At 46.5% G+C, this 23,291-nt stretch overlaps 1 protein-coding gene across 8 annotated transcripts in view; it reads right to left on the minus strand.

The window, feature by feature from the left end:
- Positions 1-18,567, minus strand: part of LOC120949698 (RNA-binding protein Pasilla) — a 75,358-nt gene extending 56,791 nt beyond the window's left edge. For 2 of the 8 annotated variants that reach the window (XM_049606770.1, XM_040367150.2), the window contains exons 1-3: positions 16,570-16,668; positions 13,686-14,685; positions 4,151-4,273 (exon numbers count right to left, since the gene is read on the minus strand). In XM_049606770.1, coding sequence (XP_049462727.1) covers positions 4,151-4,273; positions 13,686-13,809 — 247 coding nt within the window. In that variant the 5' untranslated portion in view covers positions 13,810-14,685; positions 16,570-16,668. Of the gene's footprint in view, positions 1-4,150; positions 4,274-13,685; positions 14,686-16,569; positions 16,669-18,173 lie in introns of those variants that run through there. The other 6 variants (XM_049606773.1, XM_049606771.1, XM_049606769.1 and 3 more) reach the window with 5 other exon arrangements.
- Between the last annotated feature and the right edge of the window lie 4,724 nt (positions 18,568-23,291).

Here is a 23,291-nt window from a genome sequence, read left to right on the forward strand (position 1 = left end):
ACTCCCCGCAAACGGCATTTAACACTCAATTCGATTGCGCAAAGTGTGTGTGTGTGTGTGTGGTGATGGTAAAGTGTTATGATGCGTAAGATTTGCCACCGAAACGACTCACCGAACTCCCTCCAACTGCTCTGTGATACTGGTCAGGTAAGAGTGAACACATACACACACAGCAGACAGCGGAGCACTTCAGACGATGGGACGGCCAAGTGACGAAAGACACGCCGCGTCGACCTCGACACCACCGCCGACCGACCGACCGACCGACCGACCCAACCAAGTCTACATTGTCATCATCGTCTGCTATTGGCTGGTATTATTGAATCCGTTCGTAGCGGGAACGTACGACGCTCACATGAAATTCTAGGGATGGCAACGCATTTCTTGAGCCCGCTCCTACAACGCCGCGGTGAATAACTGTAGCAACCATCTAGTACGTTAGGAAAATGAGTGTCGGGACGTACGCCGCCGCTACGAACGGATTCAATAATACCAGCCATTGTTTCGAATGTTGCAAGTACGATCGACGAGCCACAGCACAGTGACAGTGGGCATGGAGAAGCTCGGCCTCTCCTTTGGTGTGTGTTTGTTTGCTTAAAAAAGCCCCCCGACAATGCCGGCTTCAAAAATTGTGAACAAGAATCAACGGAAGCACACGCTGAGACGGCCTAAAAAGGAATGGGAAAGGGGGATGACTGCACAGTGCAACCGGTTCGGTGTGCGATTGTGCAAACAGATGTCGTCACATGCAGGATTGCAAACAAACACACACACACGCACACACAAAATCACTGACCACTCGCTCACGGCCACTGTCGATGCATCTCCACGTCAGGTATTTGTTGATCGCGCCGGCTAAAGAGCGTTCAGAGATCGCGCACATTTAGTGCTTTTGGGGCAGCCCATGGGAGCGTGCGGGTTTATTTTATTACTCGTCACGGATGTCATAAAATATTGCACCTTTGCCCCCCGCGATCGTTTGTGAAAGCCAGTACAAAAATAACCCTTGGCTTTCCCATTCGCTGTGCGCCGCGGCAACCGACAAAAAAAACAACCCTCCCCTGGGCGTGCCCTTTTTATGATCTGTAGTTTCACAACATCTAATGGAACGGTGGTTTGCGGTTTTCATTGTTGGGCAGGAAGAGGATTAGAGGGTGAAGAGGAAAAGCATAATCCTAACACGGTGAGCTTCGCCCATTTCACGCAAGCAAAACATTCGTTTCGGTTTTCCGTTTCTACGATGATGTATGATGGCTCGCAAGAATGGCCAACACTTGCCCACAAATAGCAAATTAAAATAGCTTATTCCAAGAGGACATAAATTGAGGCGAAAATGGTTTTTAAATGACCTTTTCGCTTAGAAGGCGACGATGCTTTTGGCTGGGTCTAGGGGACGGTTCGGTTGTTCGGTACGCGACCATAACTCATCCAATCGCTCCAGTGCGCACCCTCTTTCCCAACTGCAATGTAATGCTTGCTTTCTAAGGGTGAAAATTTATGGCACCACCCTGTTTAAAGTGTCACTGTGACGTGATGAGATGCAAATGCTTACCTCACGTTTTCCAGTCTTCTCTTTTTTTTGCAACATTGAGCGAAGCGCAACGATCGTGCCTGGTACCTTATTTACTGTCTTCCCCTCAGCTTAATTCCCCACTCAAAGAAGGGATGACCAAACTTGGTTCAACTGCGGAGTGGCGGTGGCAAAAAAGTAGGTTGAACGGTCACAACTTTCGCTTTCATCTTGACCTTACCAAAACCGTCCCCCGAAAGCGGCGAGCCGAAATGGAGTGAACAGGTTTCGGCGGCTCCACACCACCGCAGTTACAGGAAGGTGAAAACACGGCACAATTTCGAACGTTCCAAATGTGGTAACGAACGCGAGTTTTTGGAGGTAGGAGAGGTCACTTAACACATAACCATCGATGTGGGACAACACCTTGACATTATTGAGCAAGCAGTACATTGATTTCCGGATTTTCTGTTAGCAAGATTTCGTGCTACTGTTGGCTTCAGGGCAGCAATACTTTTACATGTTTTATTGCTAATGTAAATTTGGTCGTAAATTAACATGCTCGAAGGAGAGCGCAAAGTGTTTCCATTGACAAACTCCGAGAAAATGTCCACAAGGCTAATTTACTCATTTTTAGTTTGAGCTAATTTAATCTGTGTTTATTCTTATTTGATTGATTTCCTCCAAAGTAGACAATGTCCAATGAACTATTTTATCACAAATGAAGTGTTTGCATCATTGCTGATGTTACGGGTGTTTCCTCCTGGTCCAACCCGAACATAAACAATGCACGATCACAACTCCACTGTCAATGCCATTCGCCAAGGGGCGCCATTTATAGCGCTCCGAAACCGGTTTCTTTAGCTGCGCTTTTTGAGATTTACGTAAGCGGTTGAAAATAGGCCACCTTGCCATGATGTCACTGACTCTTTTCCTTCCTGCTGCAGTGTGAATGCAGTTTTTTGGCGAATGATAATAATCGTGATGGCGCGATAGCATTGTCTTACGATCAACCATCAATTGTATCTACACACAAACACATCCTCACACACACAGCAACTGGCTTAGTATCACAGCTGATCACAGATGTGTAAACACATAGCCGAAGGTAAAGGGAAACCGATCAGAAGGTAAACAAGATTCCTACTCACGGCCTTGGCGTAAAGTTCGGTCACAACGTGACTGTGTCTACGTCATTGGGGAAGGGAATGTTGTTTATTTCTTGAAATGCGGATTGATTGAATCGTACAGATGTTTCCAATTGAACGGGAGAAAACATTCCGGAAATTCAGATTGAAGCATACAGTTCATGCTCTATCAATAGTAAGCTAATAAATAACGATTAAAGTAACAAAGTTGAGATGATTCTTTGAGAGCGAATGAATTATCATTTGATAGGACAGGTTACACACTATTTCATGCCTACACAAATTTAACCCGTCAATAATAGTCTTGAAGTTGCTTTTAACGAACATCCTTCCGATTGATTAGCGACTTCTTATTTACCTTAAGGGTTTTTTTAGAATCGTCAGATCCACATTGGAGGACCTGACATCTTAAGAGCGAAAGTAAAAGCATAGCTCTCCTACGCACTTTTCCCGACTCCTTCGCTCAACAACATGAACTTTTCCAACGTTGATTGCGGTTAGAAAATGAATCAAACCATTCCTGGTAATGTACGCAGGCCGATGCTGGCGCCCTCGGGCGCAACGACGATGCTTTCAATCGTGACCAACCGCGTTAGCTACACGGGATGAGTGAATTATGGGGATTTAAGAGCTTCAGGCAATGGGCCGAATTTTCCAATTCCAATACAGCGCTTCTGCAACGAAGCACCTGTCCCAAAATCTGAGATCAACGCACAGGCTGGGCACAGCCCGGATGCGTGGTATCATCCATCTTCCTCGGTCCCGGAGGCTGCCACAGAAGGGACTTCAAGACACTTTCCGAATCCGGACGGAAGCACAAATCGACGTTAATTAACGGTAAGCGTTTTAGAGCTAGGCCCCTCGAGGGAGGACCACAAGTGCGATACGAAGAGTGTATGCGACTTTGCGGGAACGAGCAGGCGACAGTGACATTAACGCGTAGCGAGAAAATTCACCACCAGAACCGTCAAGGCCATGAGGGAGCAGCACATGGTGTAAAGGATGTGTGGAGAGTGACACAAAAAAAAGAAAAATGAAAAAGGATGTAATTTTGCCGATGCTGAACAGTTGATCCAATTACCGTTTACATTATACGGGCTGCTTGTCGTGGGTACAGCTTGCAGGCCCGGTGATTAGGATGTTAGAAATATCGTATGTAAGATGTAACCTTCTAGAGACTCGTTAGGGGTAGCAGGTGCAAAATGATCAAGTGAATGTATAAAATAGCAAATAGATTAGCTTTTCCGATACATCCCTTGAAGTATGAATTTGAATAAAAAGCGCAATAACGAACACCGAACTATGAAGCTCTTCAATGATCAGTAAACTCAACCTTCAATGTGTGATTGATGAATACATTGCCGATAAGAGCCCGTTAGCAGAGGAGTGTGCGGTGAGGTGCAACCCTGAGGCCAGAAATTATTAAACACGAACTTTGTGGCGGAAAACACAAGCGTTAAACATAAACAAAAACATACACAACGACACTTACCGATCGTGGTGCCCGCGAATGATTGTGCGATCGGCGGCAGGTCAGAGCCGCTGCTCGACGAAGATGATTTGGCATGAATCGTCCCGTATGAGAGTGTGTAATGATCATGATAATGGATGTCATCTAAAAGGAAAAAAATATGAATGATATAAAAGAAACACAAACCATGGCAATGGGTATAAAATAGATCGCAGCGAGGCAGCAGGCAAAACCATACGCACGCAAGACACACAGCAAGGAGTTTGTATGGGATGTTGTGTAGCGTCAGCGAACCCTCATGCACTTTTGTTAGTTTTGTGTGTAAAAGATGTAATTAGTATGATATTGCTTCGTAACCTTGTATCTAATCAGTAGCTTTGGTACATGAAACAGCGAAACTATTCCCAAGTTGTTCAACATTTGCTGGAATTCACGGATAAGTGACGGCTATTACGAACTTGATCGTCAATTCAAACTTGTCTACATCAAGTGCAAAACATTGGCAGATACGCAGGGCTCTAACTTTACTCCATTAACTTACATCGCATTGCACTGCAGTACGTTGTTAATTTGCAAGTCAAGCAAGAGAAACACAATCGAACGATGGGAGGCTTGCTGCAGTTTGCTCTCTCGGTGCGCTATCGTTTGTCGCGTACCAGTGCGCAACTGCGGCGCAAAACGCTATCCAAAGCAAAGCGGCACGTTTTTAATCGGTTGGACACGAAATTGGATTATTGTAATTATTTTCTCACTCAGGCATTGTTCCATCTTGGGAGGGGAGAGGGTGAGACACGGTCCGAGCTGTCGTCAGCTAACGCTCTCGTAAGGGTAGCAGGTAAAAATAGCAAAGGTGTGCAATTGTAAAAATGCATTAGATCTAACCTTTTATTAAAAGCTACTCTCGATTGATTTAAATTGGTTTTAACCGTCAGATGCTCGGCTACTTATACCAATCAGTTGCATCATCCATTGCCACCAGTGTTGCTATTGTTTGTGTCCGGTCTGTTAACACTGCAAACACGCATAATTATCACGTTGCACCACTAATGGCACACCCCGGCCCCAAAGCCATAGTCAAACGACCTGCGCTTCCCACTTCAATGTGGTTTATTGCTTTGGTTTTTACTCAGCACATCGCCCACCGTTTCTCCTCCTACCCAAAATGGCACCGCCAAGGTGCAAAGTGTACTGCATGTGATAATGAAGCTGCAGATTTAACGCTCCGTTTTGTAACGCAGCAAACCGTGCAAACTGCAAACGGCCAGCCAGAGGAGAAGAAAAGAGCGAGAACAAACGAACGAAAATAAATGAACTCCTCCCGACTGCTTTATCATCGCACTCTGCTTCTCTTCGGCTGTACCCCTAGCAGCATCACAGAAGCAATAAAAAAAGCTCACCCGAAAATAAACGAGTCCATCAGCATGTCCGTCCATTCGTTCGTCCTTGGGTCAGCTTTTCTGACAGGGACGGGGGGTAAGCGCACCAAGCGCGCTTCAAGGGCATCAAACAAAGCGCCAAATCGCACGCCGCTCAGGTGCAGGCTTTTGCTAGGCCAGGGTTGTGCACGGCAAGTGCACGGGAATTTCAACGTCCTTGATTTGTCCTATGCGGGTCTCGTCATCGCGAAAAAAAGTCTGAGTACTGCCCCGCTTTGCTATTTTTGATACCGTACCGTCGATGATGATTAGCTCGCCAAAACATCGTTCCGATCGGAACATCGGAAAACCGATTTGCGATGTATTTTTAATTTCATCTCAATTACGGTTTTCCCACCTAGCCTCGCATCCCGTATTGTTTTGTCTTTCGCTTTTTGATTGGGTTATACATTTTTCCTCAACAGCCAAAATGCTTTTCACATTCTAGCGTTCGATTCCGCCCGACGGGTGTAGCTATTTTGAGACAGAAGTCTTCCCCTTTGGTAGCTTATATTTTGTGGCCATAGACTCCTGATGACGTATGCCGGAAGCATTGGCAGGAAGCACCGATTTATCCGTTCCTGGGTCCGTTTCTGTGGTAGCGTTTGGGACTTGGGAACTGTTAAGACTTTTGCCCTCAACCCTCAAAAGGCGCCCACAGACAGACCGGATGAGCTTATGGAAATTTAATGTCCCACCTTTTTGTAGGAAACGAGGAAACAGGCACAGCAAACACACACACACGCACGCAACAGGAGCCCCCGATTGAAAGGTAGAACGAAATTTGGATAACAAATTGACTTTTTCCAGCGATTTAATCAGCATTCTGATCCACTTCTGTGTACAACGCGTTCCACTGCGAGCTCGATTTAATTGTTTCGTGTTTGTTGCTGCTGTTGCGCTGTGTACCCCAGGACCCCCAGCAAAGCGGGCCAGAATTAGACTTTATAGCCTGAGACCTGGTGTGCACACGCGCGTGTGTTTAACGAGTCCTAACTTGTTTCTGTATCCTTTTTGATACGATCTACGATTTAATTAAATTTTACCCCACCCTTGTTTGCCAACTGACCCAAACCGACATGGAAAAAAGTGGAGCATGACCCACTGGCGAGGAGCAGAATCAAAACACTCACAGACACACCTCCGTGACGTTTAACGATTGTGGATGAAGATTTCACGTGTACACGTGTCCGAGATTGATCCGTGGCACCGATTTAAATCACATCCCACGAGGGAAGACAAGAAGCGGTCTCTGAGGGGAAATGAGTTTGTTAAGCCGGTAAGCCGGCAGGAGAAATGCTACACTTCCAGGCCAACCACACTCGCCATCAACCTCCCACTTATCCTTCAAAAAGATGACGCACTGCGGACACCACAGAGATTGGCCATCTGCCCAAACAATACCACCGAACCAAGTACCAACGCACAGTGGGACGAAGCACTGCGAGGATTGGAGCACTCCAGCGGACACTGAGTGCAGCACACGAATGGAGGACATTTAATTATGTTCTGCCGAGAGCGCTCGTAGACAATCGATCGTGTGTCTGTATGTGAGCGTTGAGAGGCGTGAGTCAAAAAGTTGATGATTTATAAGTTTAAAAATGAGCTGTGTAATGTGAGGCTAGTACCAAAATAGAACCTTCACTAACTCAACCAACAATCAGCTCAAGACTACAAGAAAACGCTAAACAAATGAGCTAGAAATGACGCGAGATAAATAGTTTTCAGCGGAGTTTTCGTTGTAACCACAAAAGGTCTTTTAGTTAGGGAAGGAATTCCGAAAGCAAAACTCATAGTTGAGGCTTTAAGTTAACAAGAAAAATAATAACACAACAAAAGATGAACACAGCTATTTTGCACCCACCCATTTCAAGTTCGCCAGGATTTTCACGACTCCCTAGCCAGCAAAGATCACTTTATCGCTTTGGGGGATGGTTTTTGTTTTCTCTCGTCCCAACGACATTGCTTCCAGGGGACGTTCCATCCAACATCCCGAAGCTGCTGTACGATCGATTGTTTCACAAAAAAAGAATAGAGAAGCCCAAACACCCGACCGGAAGGATTACTGAAGGGTTTACTTTGGCACCATAAATCATTCGCACCCTAAACTTACACCCATGGGCAGCATTGGTCCCCGGGAAAACAAAAGGAAGTAAGCGGGAGGCAAGTTTGCCACCGGCTGGCCCGGTGTTCGATGTCTCCTTTCCGTCATTCACTCGACATACTAACCTCCGCCTTCGGTCATTTCTGGCAGTTCCCTGGTTCCGGATTCGTATCGTATGAATAAACCAAACGCCTAACTGGAACGGAACAAACAGAACTCCTTGCCCAACACCTGACTCGGTTGGACTACACAGTGGACCCCTTTTGGGCCAGAGAATGTTGTGCTGGAGAGTTCCGCTTTTCGGTAGCGTGACACGCTACGATTGATCCACTTTTGCAACGTCAGGGCATCGGCAATAAATAAGGAAAACGTGTCACTGTGCGGGAAGCTGTTGCTGCGGTGCCTTCAACCAGGTCAGCAGTAATTAACTTTGTACAAAAGTATTTATAAAATGTTAACCCCGAAAAAAAAGAAACGAAGGTCTTACCGTACCTGTACGAAAACGTTCAACACGGAAAAGCCATCCAGCGATAATGTGCAGATGAACATTCCCGGTGTGGTGAAACCCGTTTCCCTTTCAAACCCGAACCCGCAGCAAACACAAAACGTGTAACGTGTAACGTATGTGCGCTGCTTGTATTTATTAAATTACGTACTGGCGGTTCCATCCCCAGAAGCGCCGCGGTAGCAGCGGCGAGAGAGGGAGAGAGCAAATGAAAAAAACGAGGCAATCAATTATCCAGCAGTCACGTGGTTGCTACCGAAGCTTCCGTTGCACACAATCAAAAACAGCTCACTCATATCATCGAGCTTGCGTTGCGTCGTTGAGTGCGTAAGGTGGGTGGTGGTGCAGGTGGTGCAGAAGTATCGAAATTGAGCATCGAATAGTAATTGATATTCCATTCCCTGTGTTAGCATCGCGAAATTCGGAAGAAACCCTTCTTCTTTAACCCACCCAATGCGCAATGGAAGGGAACAACTACGCCAGGCGAGAAGCTTTCCATACGGATGCCTGGAAGCGCAGCAACAGCCCCGAACGAAAGGAAACTATAAACAGAACGAGGAGAGAGATATATAGAGAGAAAGAGAGAAAACGGCTCAAAAACGCTCTCACCGTGGAAAGCAAGCTCTCGGCAGTGGTTGGGAAAAAATGCGCGGATTTCAAAAGCTCCCACCGCACAGCAGAGCCATGAGTTTCGCTTTCTCGGTTTCTATTACAAGGTCGCTTGCATTGCGCAGCTGTCAGCACGCTGGCCATCCCTTTTTCCCCGACACACCGAAACTGTTCCTTCGCAAGCATTACTGCCTTGCCTGCTCCGAAAGGGAAAATGCAGAGTATTTTCTTCTCTCATGATAAAGGATAAAACAGCAATGGAAAAAACAGCGTTACCATGGTACTCCTGCCTGTGTGCTAGTGAAGTCGTGCTTTGCTTTTTGGGTGGCTTTTTTGGACGGCTGCAACAAAAAGCTTTAGAGGCAGCAGTGAGAGCTGCATCGCATGTTACCTGGGAGTGCTGGGACGTCTCATCGGAAAGGTATTAGAAAGGTGTTAAGCTGTCGCAATGATTGCTGGCGCGGAAACCCGAGCTTCAAAGGCGTTGGGTTGGAGTAGAAATGAGCAACCAAAGCACAAGAGAGTAGATAACTAGATGCTAGAGAGCCGAAATGAAACCGAACCTAGCGCGTACATGAAAGATCGACTTCCAATTCCGAGTTTAACTATTTAAGGTTTCGAATGCGAAACAATCTCGGGGAAGGAGAAGATGGAGGCAAAGCCAGGATAAATTGAAAAGGATTTATTTTGATCTATCTCCCAAAAAGAAGGATGTGTCGGTGGCGGTGGAAGAGAGCGTGCTAACCGTGCGGTATAATCACCCCTGTCACCCAGCAGCTAGGCACAATCTTGGCGCAATGCCACACTAGAAAATAGAGCAATCGCGAGCACTCGCAACTGGGGGCGGCGTAGCAAAAGGCACAGAACGAGAGGCTTCTTCGAAACGTATCCTACTACCAACATATCTGCGTCTGTGTGTGCGTGTATGTGTGTATTCATGAACGATAAAAAAAGAATCAGCAGCGGGCGAATGTAGGACACGGACTCCTAACGTCCGTTCTGATGCCAGCAGCAAACGGGCGTTCGGGCACGGACAACTCATCCCACCGGAGCATGGAGCAATAGGGGTGACAGAAAGCGGATCGAGAATGGCAATGGTCTCTGTTGATGAAATCAGTGCAGCTGCAAAACTCGTCCTTAATACAACAAATCAAAACAGGGCACAGCAGATTCGCTATATTAAGATCCCGCGTGCTTTTTTTATTCTCTTCACCACCTTCTCTTTCTTTCTCTATCTCTCGTTACTCTCTTTTTTATCTCTCTCCCTCGGTACGCTTGATTGCAAAGAAGCAACACCAGAAGAAACAAAGGGCACACAGAACGTTAACTTGGTATTATTTTTGTTGCTTAACGAGGCAACGAGGCGAGCCGGGATCCTCCCAGGCGCACAACGAAAGGATGTGCTATGGCATACACACACACACATATACACTAAGAGAGAAAAAAAAACAACTTAGTAGTGGGATGGGTCAAAGCGCGACGAGAGCGGACGATAAAACAATAATGTAATCTTTGAAATGAATCCCATCGAAAATGGGTCACCCAGGGAGTTTCTCTAGAAGGAAGAACGGTGCTAATAGGACGATTTGGGGCAAACGAACGCGCCAGCAACGTTCCCGGGTATGAGAACATGTACGTTGAAAGTGGTCATGATGGGACAAACATGCCAACTCACACACAGCCCTTAAAAACCTTGAAGCATTTGTGTGTAGTGATATAAAAGAGGCAAGAATAGTTAGGCCAAACTATTGCTAGAAAATGCGGCGTAAAAAGCCATTCGACAGAATATTGTAAACTAATTAACGCTTTATCGCGTGGTAATTAAAACAAAACAAAAATGAACGGGACATTGCAACCCACATTCCGTAGCTAGAATAAATATCCGGTTAGTACGCTTGTACGCTGGAAGCAATCAATCGTTTCCAGGTCACAAAGACACTTGCGCGTCGCATAGAACGTATGCTTTTGCGGAATTGTTAGAAAAGCACTAAATTGTTGATATATTCCACTACCTCGATGAAGCGTGTGTGGAGGGCAAGGGGGTATTGCGCTCACCACCAGTAAACATATCATCGTACGTTGTTTGTGCTTGCGCAAATGCCAAATTGCGAGAAACAACCCCTCCCCCGTCAAACGCTAGCCGTGGTAATGATTCACACAACTTTTTGCCGGCAAAAAAAACACCGACCCGCATTCGGGGAAACACATTGGATGGCCCAGAGTCGAAAGCAAAATATAATTAACTAACTTTTGAAACCGAAGAAAAAACCCGGCAATAGGCAATTACAGACGCAGGCTGATTGATAACAGAAGCGGAAATGAGCGTAATGCGGCTGTGGGTTTTACACGGGCGAAAGTGGCACCAAAGTGGATCAACAATGACAAAACAGCCGTAGCAGTGGAAATTGTGACAGTTTATCGTTGGTGATTCCTCTAATCGTTCATTGGTATGGTTGTTTAGGACATTGCGGCCATCTCTGAAAGGCTTAAAAAAGTGGACCAAAAATGTGTAACGGCTTTAACAGAGTGAGATGAGCAACTAAGATGTCTAAGCCATCTCAAAATGCTCTATAAAAATGGGGGTTTAGACCTTTTCCTTTTCGCAAAAAGGATCCCAACCTGTTCGTTGCACTTTTGATATTCACTGTCTAGTCTACTCTAGTCATTTCATTCTTCTTTTTCATATTGATTGTGCATACTCTCGTAACAACGGAATAAGAATGCTCTTGATCCTGCTCTGAAACGCACTTGCAAACTCCAGTCCCGTGCCCTATCGATACATCAACCTACATCCATGCCTCTCGGTACGTCCATTTATCGTGTGTGGAACTTAAAAAAAAGCGAGTAATAAAACGCTGCAACTAAGCTGCTAGCTCGTTGCCCTTCTATGCTCCCCTCTCGAATAATAACAGCACAACAACACTCTAATCAAGCTGCCCTAGCAGGGCTACAAACTACAAAGATCCCGCATCCGTATCCGGCAGTTACATTTTATTTCCCGAATGCACCAAATGACTGCACACCTACGAGAGCTAGGGGGGGGCTGGGGGGCTGGGTGGGGAGAAGGAGGGCCCATCGTCGGTTGTTCTCCAGCACCCGACGACAGACACAATGGCATCTCGCGAGCGAACAAATTAGAATGCACCACAACCTGCCTCCGGTAGCCACACACGCTATCGCACCATCGCCGCTAGCCAGTTCCGATGGCGATGGCGTCGCTGCAATCGCATCGACCTGGTCCCATTGTGAAACGGGAGCGTTGCCCGCTTATGTCTGCCGCTGCCCTTGTTTCGACTCCGCCCCCCCCCCACGCTCTGTAGCCTTTTGTTTTGTAATCCAATGGAACGCGCACTACTGCACTTGTGTCAAATGCGTTCATTTCGTTTTCGCAACAAAACAGAAATGGGGGCGGACCACGGACGGGGCAATGTTTGAGGGTAGCAATGATCGAGGCTGATCAGAATGGGGCTGATGGGCTGCAGCGGAGACGAGCCTTTGCATCGGCTTTTGTTCCGCCAACAGCTAGAGTTCTGAGTGTGTTTTTGAGTGAGCAGTGCACCGGCAGAGCATAGTTGCACTTTGATTATTTGCAAACTTAAAAGAGGATGCATTTTTGAGGCAGGAAAAAAGTGCACATAGAACATTCGCTTGTTCGTTTTACTGTACTCGTATCCTGCAGTGATACTGAAGAAGAAATGGTTCATGATGGTTCATTATTACATTTTCAATTTCATTATGACGCTGGTTTGAATCTCAGCGTCAAATTAATCCAATAAAAAGTTTCACAAGTCAATCAAATCCATCATGGCATAACTTTTACGGTGCAATAGTCGTTCATTGCTTGTGCCTCAACATCCTGCCCACAATTCCGACGTTATCGTTTGTGTGTGTGTGAGTGTGTATATGTGTGTTTGGTCTAATATTTGCACTTAATTTACTAATTAAAATGCGTCGAATTTACATGCCAAAAGTTTATCCTGTATCTTTCTCTCTTTCTCTCTATTCGAGGGGTCTATGCAAACAGATTGGGTTGTTAATATTCAACCCCAACATTAAAATTCAGCCATCTCTATGGTTCAGATTCCCTTTTATTCCCCTGGCGAAGCGAGCTTGTTCGACATAGCGGGGTATGGGAAACTAAAATCGATGATTGATTAAACGCTTGAACCTTGGCATGGTACGGTTGCCCTTTTCGATTAGCAGCCGAGCGCAGATGTCTAGCGGGGGAACGGGGTGGAACTAGGCCGCCTGCAATACCGAAAAAAAAGCCCGATGTTTGGCCCTCCAAAAAAAAGCAGGCGAATGATGAATGACGTTTTGCGGTCGTTTGTCAACGCGTCGGATAGGGTGTGTTCTTTTTTTTGCTGGTTTGTTTGTCAGTGTTGCAGGCAAAACAACAGTAAAGTTAGAAAATGCTGAAGGATACTCAGGAACAGTGGAGTTGCGTCGTACACCAATGATTGGGAATCGGGTGGGTAGTAGAAATGTGCACGTCGTGCTCATTTTCTCGAAAAATGTAAAAAGAGGATTTAAAATGAACGGAAAAAGATGAAACAATGCTTTACCTAATCTATCACTTAATGCTAAAAAATGCTTGTTCAGCTCGGTATTCAGAATCATTGACATTACCAACAATTGCTACTGAAGATCGCACTACATCAAGTCTTTCTCATCAATTGCACGAACTGGTTTGTTCCCCAAATCGTTTTGTGTAACCACAGAGAAACATTGTATAAACATTGAAACACACAAACAAGTGCACCCGCTTCGACCCGCGTAAAATGGCTCGGGACAACCCCTCTCGGTCACGTGAAAACCCCCTACTTGGCCAAAGAAAATAATGAATGAATAATCCGAGAGGGAAACTCCGGGATGCCACCACACAACTCAACACTGGAGTAGGTTTCTGCTCTTACTACTTACCGTTGGTGCTGAAGTGTGACCGTTTGGAGGTGCCATCGTCCGTACCGTCGTCCAGGGGCCGTTTGCGCGAGTCGCCCAGTTCCGGGCTCGGACAGGTCGTGTCCATGGCGGCATCGGCTGCCATTATACTGTTGTTGTTGTTGTTGATCAGGTTGAGCACCTTATCGCAAACCACGTTGCCGGAGGCTGCTGCTGCCGCCACTGCCGCTGCTGCTGCTGCCGCCGCCGCCGCGCCTGTTGTCGTACCGTGCTCCACCTTGACCACGTGTTATGCCACCGAGTAGAGGGGGGTGGGGGGGGAGGGTATGTGAGGGAGGTTTTACAGAGATAGTGGGGAGAGGAGGCACTCACACGCAAACACACACGATTGAAAGCAAAGAGTGGCCTTGTTGGGACTTAACTTCTTCCAAAGATATTTGTTGGGACAAGTCCTGCTACACTTCAGCGCACCACACTAACAGAAACGGATGGTCAAATTTATACAAAGAACATACACTGCACTTTGCGTTGGAGCTGCTATGAAACTTAAAACTTTCCGCGGTTTGATTTTCGGTGGCTCTATGAGAGCTTTCTTTTACATTGCACCCCACTGGACAACACTTTGCTCACTGAATTCTCACGTAAACACTTTACATACACACAGGCGCCCTTCTGGTGGGCACGAAAAGTTGGCTATTGCCGCGGCGTAGAAATAACTAAAACCGCAACCGAAAACCACGCTGCTGCGAGCGAAACGCAAAACAAACGCAAACACTAAACATAAAACTCACCAACACAGACGCTGCACACTGCAGCGCAGCCACCAACTGCGAACGGAAGCTCAACTGCACGGCATCGGAAAAGGCGTGGAAAATGCGTGCTGTTGCTGTTCCTTCACGCGTTCTGTCGTCACAGCGCGCACACAAACAGTATCACACACGTTGTGCCACGATCGGAACAGGGCTAGCAGGGGCACTTCACTGTGGAATAAGCGCTGTTGTTTACGTTGTTGCTGCTGCTGCTGTTTTCGAAAAGCGGAGGGTAAAGGGAAGAAAATGATTAAATTCACCGCAGCGAGGGGGTTTGCTTTAAGAGGAGATCCACAGCACCGAAGGGACGCTGCTAAATCAGCCTTATCAACGTGTAAATTGTGTTGTTACTTCACTTTCGTTGTTGTGATCAACTGGGAAGTGAATATTTATAGAAAGAGGAGGAGAGAGAGAGTGAGAAACATCGCAAAAGAATCGATCATCACACACCCATACACACACACACACGTTATCTCATTACACTCCAACCATTCTTATCTCGGCCGCGTGGTTGTTGTGTGAGCTGTTTTCGAACATGGCGTACTGTGCAGACCGAGGGAAACGCAACTGATAACCGAAATCAGGATAGTTGTACAGGGCAAACACGTAGCAACACGATCGGAACGCACAGCCACACAAAACACACACTTCTAACAGTTCTTATCACGAAAGTTCTCATGCACACACACACACACATGGACAGGCCTTGCTTTATCAGCTCCCTGCACAATACAACGAAACAGTCAATCACACCGCACCAATAGGGTGTTTGTGCCCGCTCGGTACAACTTCATGCTGGTACGCCAGTAAACACACATGTGTGTTGGAAGTGACAATGAGCGGGTAGAAATAATCGCACCCCTCGTACATACAGCGATCAGCGCGAGGTAAGGCCACGGTATCGGCCATGATTACTTTCGTTGCTGCAGCAGAACAATCTAACCGCACACAAGGGGTGGCTTTTCTTATCTTCCTCGCGTATATGTACATCCTCGGAGCTCTTTGCATGAAGCTGCCTGGAACGATCAACATCGGGAGTGATCGTACAATATCGTCGATGTAATTTTCGAAGTACTCGTAAAATAAATCTATAAATCTATCTATTAAACAATCGAATGAGACGGTCTGTAAGCGACGAACTCTAGTATTTGTCCATAATATTCGAGTTGTACTTCAAATTGATAATACAATATTTAAGGTCATATTTTAGTGTGTCAGTTTGTTATAAAAACTACACCAAGTGCTGGAAGGGTTTCTGTGGCTAAACGTCTCTCAAACCAATGAATCTCCCAAGAATCCTCCTTTAGTCGCTTTCCTCCGTGGCAATGGGAGGATGAAAAACACCAATATGTTTTCATTTCACCGTGAACATTCAAATTGTTTCTTGCTTTCCTGCTGCTTTTCTTCTAGTGCGGAAACGAAACTATCCACCCATCACTCTCACTAGTGTTTTTTTAAAAGCGCTCTCACTAGCGAGAAAGAAAAGCTCAAAGAAAACCCAACTCATAAGCTGAGAGGGGGTGGGGTTTGTTGTTGATAGTTATGGATTTTTGTAGAACATTTGGATGAATCGTTCTGTGAGATGGTTTGGCAGCGCATTGTCGCACCGTTCGTTGCTCATGGTTCTGAGGAACTGTCAAACGTATGGAGCTTTTACTGCATAGTACCGCGTGCACTGGTGGTTCTTCTTCTTTTCTCAATTACAGTGGAAGTGCAGCACGACTTTCGTTCATCTCCGCAAAGGACTGTGTCACTGATATCACGCGGTTCACACACTAGCCCACTGACTGACACTAGCACACTCACACGCGGCCACATGTGGATTATAATCGCCCCCTTCGCGCCCAGCGTTCCAGCTTTCCCACTGATTCGTTCACCAAATTCTGCTCTTGCCCCTCTCCCACCCGCAGTCACACACAAAAGGGTGTTCACACACAGGTGGTCACAGAAACCAGATTTCTCGCACACAGTCTCACAAGCGCACAACCCACCCGAGCAAGCACGGTAAGGCACACGGCTCTATGAGGGCCGCCCTTTGTGGGAAGATGGGGGAGGGGGTGGAGCACACAATTTTTTTTATCGTTTTCTGATCTCACGTAGTGTCGTCGCTCGCTGTTCTCGAAGTTGCCGTACTGCTGCCGTGTACTGCCACCTACTACACTAACGAACCAGCGAACTCGAACTCGGCTCACGCGCTGCAGCCCGCACCAAACATCACCGTGACCGATGCAAATGGCGGGGGGTGGAGTGGGCGCGAGCGGGCGCTAGATGGGCCCGCTGGCGGGCAAGGGGTATAGGGCAAGGAAAAGCCAAATCCGCGTCGTCCCCAGAGTGTGTGTGTGTGTATGTGTGGTGTGCGGCTAGCGCATACGAGAGCAAGCTCGCGGTGAGATACCGCGACCAGTTCAAATCTCACTCGATTACAGGGTGGCTAGGGAATGTTAAACAGTCATTGAACAATCGAACAGAATCAATTGGAAAACTCCACATTTTCTTTTTCCCATTCAAACAACTTTGTAATCTTTAATCTTGATCTAAATAATCTTCTTTCATAACTGGTAGCGTTAAATTCCCAGGAAATCAGAACAGAAATCATTTACATAGGCCGACTTGAACGAAGCTGTTTTAGATAATGTTTTCTTGGTTTTCTGTGGTTAATTCACCAAAAAATCAGGGTGTTGTTGATTAAATTACAGTCAATTATTTTACACACAATTAGTTTAAAGCATTTTCGCTTTCTCTTCAGTATAAAACATTACATTATTCATTTTCTTTTGCTTCAAACAAGTGCTACAATTATTATCATCAAACTTGTTTAAAATATCAACTGGTAAACCAGACAATAAAATTCCCCTAAATAACAATAAAATATTTCCGCCTCGCAAGATTCAAACACAGAACGGAAAATATAAACCAAAAGAATAAAGAATATTATCCATTAATTAAACCATAGCACTATAGCACAATGTTTTGTTGAATATTTAACCAAAATTTGCTTTGAACATTCATTTAAAATAAAACAACATCCAAAAAATCTAATTAGATACAGCCTATTATTGAAAAAGTGCTTTTCTATCAAGCAATCACCAACCACCCTGTGCTTCAAATTCTCTTACACAAATATTTTCTACTCTAACTCTCTCGCTCTCTCTCGCTCTTTTTTTCTCTCTCTCTTTCTCACTCGCTACTTTTCTCTCGCTCTCACGGCTGGTTTGTTGAATTTTCTCACTCAAGTTTTGTGCGTGCAGGTGGGTTTTTTTTATATGTTGGTCGTGTGTATAATGGTGTGGTGGGTGGTGTTCACTGTGCGTGTGCTACCTGGCCGTTCGCGGACTGGGTAGGTCACTCAACAAACCGCCCCCTGCCACAACTCTCACTGCACCAACCCACCCCCCATCCCCTTGCAACAGTATTATGTGTGCTGTGTACGCGCCCGTGTGTTTGCGACCCGGGCACAATGATTGCGCAAGTCGCAGACCCAAAAGGTAGAGCGCGCGCGAAGATGACGTCACTCGGTTTCAGTGGAGCGAATGCGGGGCCTGCCTGGGGGTGGGGAAGATGGATACAAAACACGCACACACACACATTTACACAGACACAAACGTACACACACGCACACACACTAGCCGTCCTGATCCAGTGTTTCGGTGAGAGATCCAACCTTAGAGGGCATACAAAAAAAAAATAAATAAATACACACACACGCACTGCACGAGCTGCACAGGTCACTTCGATTCATTCACAAGCTGCCACTGCGCTTGTTGGATTGCCCTGTAGTGTGCCGTTCACAATGTGGGTCGACATTTGACGAGCGAATGTGTAACTGCGCCCTGGTGCCCTGCTGCTGGTGGTGGTGTGTGAAGAACGAATACGACGAATGTGACGGTATTTCAAATTTCGATCGATTCACACACGCTCTCGTGCGAAAACCGCGGGCACACTGATAACACACACACACATTCACGCACACAGTACTGCCTTTCCGTAAGGGATGGATGATAAGGCGCGTTTGCACCGTGAATCCGCACGCAACCCCCGTGCTCCACTGTAGAACTACTGTTCGAACGGATTCACTGACACGCCGTGGCTGACACCCTGTTTGCTGCACGAACACATCAAACTTGCCTTGAAGTGTGACTGCTTGCCAGTCGTGTTGCCGTCGGCCGTCTCGCCGTGGTCAAATGCCCAAAAACCTTTTTTCCCCGTGCGCGCTCTGGCTGCTGGCAAACTACAACGTGATGCTGCTGCTGCTGCTGATGTTGACGTTCTGGCTGCCCGCACGCAGCTCAATTTTACTCGATTGGCCTCTCACGGCTGTGTGTGCGTGCTTTGTGCTCTCTCTCGCTATCTCCCGCTCTCGCCTAGCTCCGCCTCTCTGTAGCGCCGTGCGCGCGCGCTCGCTCTCTTTCTGCTTCTCACTCGCTCGCTCGCTCGTTCTCTCTCTCTCTCTCTCTCTCGTCAGCTCGCACGCCTGTGTTCGTTCGTTCTGTGCTCGTGGTGTGCGCACGGCTGTGTTTGCGACCGCGTGCCTGTGTTTGTGTGTGTATGAATGTTTGAATGTGTCACTGAGAGCGGACTGTGGTGGAATGTTGTATGCTAGTGGGGCCCCATCGAGACGGCTAATAGTATTTAAATTATGTCAAGCGAGCTGCGCGACAGTGATTAATGCACAAAAATACAACGAATGGTCACCATTTCTGAATGATTGTAGTAAAATAAACATCCTTTATATTCTGTTGCTGTAATATGTCTTTGTTTCGGTGGGTATGTTTTGTTTAAATTCCCTAAAAAGGACCAACACAACTGCGATTAGCAGTGCACATTGGACGCGGGCCAGGTCAAAACCCATTTTTGTTGATAATTTTGTGAATCAATTGCTCTCACCGTTTAGTGTGGGTCTTTCTCTCTCGTTTGTCTATTTAGCTCCTTCTCTCGCTCCCGATGGCGAAGTGGTTAGAATGGCGAAAGTGTAAAAAATCCTAATTCTAAGACCGATGCGAGTTTAAATCTCGCGGACGCACCTTCTTAAAACCTATTTTATTTCATTTGTAGTAAATGTTCTGTTTACTATTTTATTAAAAATATCGTTCAACTGCTCCTTAAAAAGTGAAGTTTTGCGTTGAAGCAATTGCTTGCTACTCTTCACATAGCATCAGCGATCTTGCGGTCGTGATCGTGATTTCGCTTGTGCTCCACCGGAAGATCGCAACACCATCCACCGGAACATGCGCGGGGCGGGCAGGCGGTCGTGTGTGCAATTACATGGCGTTCACTTTTCATTCACCGTAAAACCTGCACTGCAGCTGCGAAAGCGAAGGTTAACACAACGATGGAGGAGAAGATCCGCAGCAGTCATAGGCAGTGATCGTCTTCCCCTTCTGTCCATACCCGCCCATACACCCGCCGTTAGAAGGTCTTTGCGGGAAGATGCTTTATCTGCGTTGATTACATCCATTGTGTGATCTGTGGCGATGTGGTGTGTGGTGTCATACATTGAAGGGCAAACGAACCGATTCGATCGTGCCCGCTTCCGATCGGTATTACGCGCTTGACCTTAAGGTTGAACCATAAAAGAAGACACAAATATGGCGCATTAGGCGAGCCTGACTGGTTGGAGATATTTTTAAATGATTAAAACGTAAAATATCTGTGACCGTTGAAGATGCACGTCTAGTTTATGACCAGCTTCGTTCATCATCCCTTTCCGTCTCTCTCTCTCCGCATCGCAATTGGACACTGTCTGATAAGCACTGCCTACCGAACAATGGGTTGTTTGGATGGGGGCCCTATCCCACACCATGTGTCCACACCAGGAATTACACCGTGGGCCACTACCGCGTACAGCATTTGACAGGGATTGATCGTTTGTCACCTGATGCGTTGCGTAAGGGTGTACAATTACTCTGGCACCCTTCATTGCAATATTTAGTACATAAACATCTTCCATTAACACTGGTTCCACATCGCAAGCAACACGTTTACTTCAGCTCATAAAAAAGAGCTATTAAAAGCGTCAGCTGTAATTTGTCCCAAACATCCTAACATAACTATTAAGTCATCTTCACAACCGTTTATTATGAAACAGAACCACCATCCACTATCACCGCACAGTCTGGTTTCGACTTTGGATTTTCGATTCAAAGCGATCACGCGGGGCCGAACTGGTCACGGGTGACGGGAGGGAAAAACGTGCTCCAACACGTGGCCCCACACCACATAGATCGTCGAATTGGGTGGTGAATTGGCGAACGAAGACCTTCAGGCCATGATAGACACGGTGCAAAAGAGTACAGTTTCCTTGAAGACGGTAAACAAAACAAAAAAGACCCTACAAGCTAATGGGGTTGATTCAGTGGAACTTAATTCTATTACGAATCGATCGGTTGTGGATTTTTAATGCTTGTCGATGAGCCCTTTTGCCGATGTTATAGAATTTGTGAAGATCCGGCAAAACCCAACAAGGAATGACGAAGCAGGAAATGATTCACAGCACAAAACATTCGGTTGCGACGGGCAGCGTGGTTTTAGGTGTTCTAAAGCGTACATACGAATTATTGTTGACAAAACATTGTTCACTATTTGTAAGCATTTTTGTTGTTTGTATTTTGTTGAATGTTTGTGAGCAAATCCATACTTCAATATTTGTAAGTATTTTTAGACAGCCCAGTGTAACTTAATACCGATTTTAAACAAACCAAAATGCACGGAGACTGACTCACTGAGCAGTAAGTTGAACTCTCCGCTCTACGCTGACTTCCCGGCTTCAGCAGGATTTGAAGCCCTTTCATAATTATGGAAAATCAAAACGCCAGCTTCAGTAGCGGTTTGGGGCGGGAATTGTTCAAATGTTACAGCGTTCCTAAACGAAGCGTTTCCTTTCCATCCGATCGTACGCCAAAGCCCTTACGATGTGAGCGCGATCGTCACAATTGGACAGATTTCGGTCAGTAAGCACGCAGTAACGCTGTCGGACGTAATCATCGTTACACTCCGAGTTTGGTCCACCTCCCCTTGGGGGCATGTAATAAGGGCCATAAAGCGGGCCGTTTCACCCTTTTCCCTTTTGTTTTGGCGACCGGTTGTGTAAAAGGCGGAGACACGATAAAGTGTGTGTGTGTGTGTGATAGCTGTTAGCTAGTATAATGTCGGCTATCTTATCTTCTGGTCGATTTTGCAAGTCAAATGCACACTTTAAACACTGTATTCGACCGTTAAGGTGTCACATTGTCGGGTTGTACCGCCCTGCACTTTGGTTTGTTTCGTCATCTGCGCCACGCTTTCTAAACACACACCAACACGAAACACCAAATTGACACAATGGTGAGTGTCTTTCGTATGATATTTAATATTTCCACCAAAACCATGACCGCTGACCCTACCGCATCGTTCCCTTCTGTCCATTCGGTATCGATACTTAAAAAAGCGGAACACCGGTATGCTCCGATCATCATCATCGTCATCGATTGCAGCCGGCAGCCGGCTGGCTGGCTGGCTGGTGCAGTGGTTCATCCTGTGACCACCCCTTAAGATCTCTCGAACCACACAACTTGACGCACATTCCGTTCGGTTCACCTGGTTCAACCGGGCAGAAAATAAACCATCTTTTTCCCTTCGGCATCGCCGTCTGTTACGATCGAGAGAAAATCTTGCAACACACAGACACATTTTGCTACCCCATCCAAAACCTGTCTTGCTCTTCTCCTTTTGTTGTTGTTCCACTGCCCGGGAAATGGCGGGGGTTTCCCCCCGTGTCCCCAGAGCCCCGCGTGGAAGCATTCGGGACCTCGAGGTTGCTTGCTTTTGGGGGGAGGGCCTCTTACAGGTCGGCGGCTTTAGTTTTCGCGCTCTTGCTCAATACTGTTGCTTAGCCGTAGATGTGCCCGTGTGTGTATGCTTCTTTGCAAAGAAAGCAGCAGCAGCAGGGAAGAAGGGTCGACAAATGTTTGTTGGGGGTTTTTGTTTATTTTTAGCACCCATCGTACCGTGTCATGGTGCTCCCAGCTGATCCCGGCGATGGTGGTCAGCCAGCTTCGGCTAGGCGACCGAATGGCCGCGTGAATCATATGCTCGCACATTGCCACAATGCTGGCGGTGGTCATGGTGCCTCCTCCCCCCTGGGCTGTTCTTTTGTACGAAACAATGTGCGTTTTTTTGTGCGAATGAAGAATCCATCCCTCGCTTTGAGTGGAACGCGAGTGTACAGTTAAATAAAGATACAATGAGATAAATAAATATTTCGCACAATGTAGAAAAGTGTTTTTGATTTGCTATCTCTCCGTGATAGACACACCTTAACCCTCGGGAGCTCGGAAGTTCAATTACTTTGCAAAGCTCCCAAAGCTAATTCTGTCAATCAGAACCGCATCCTTAAGGGAATCGAATTGAACACTGAAGCGTTCAGATCGTGTGCCAAAACTACCCCGCATAGATTATTTAATCATTTACACGTGCTCTCCTTTCGCAACAGTCCGACACCACATGGTCGCTCGATTTTCCTTTGTCCGATTTTATCACAAACGCTTTTATTTTTAATTTCTCAGCTCATTGATGGCACGGTCATGATTTGAAAAAAAATTCCCCCCTCAGCGCAACGACGGCCCAACGACTGGGACGAACAGAATAGAAATCGCTAATAATAATCGTCCCCCCCTGCCAGAAAACCATCAAAAGTACTCTAAAATTCTACGTCCAACTGTACGTGCGAGTAATGGTTATCAGACACGCGGCTCAAAGGGAACCTCTCCCCGGGGAGGCCGCATTTACGCGCCAGGAGTGCCGATTTGATTGCAACCAGTCACGAAACATAATTTGAATTTCA

Source organism: Anopheles coluzzii, chromosome 2 (assembly GCF_943734685.1).
Source record: "Anopheles coluzzii chromosome 2, AcolN3, whole genome shotgun sequence".
Taxonomy (NCBI): Eukaryota; Metazoa; Arthropoda; class Insecta; order Diptera; family Culicidae; genus Anopheles; species Anopheles coluzzii.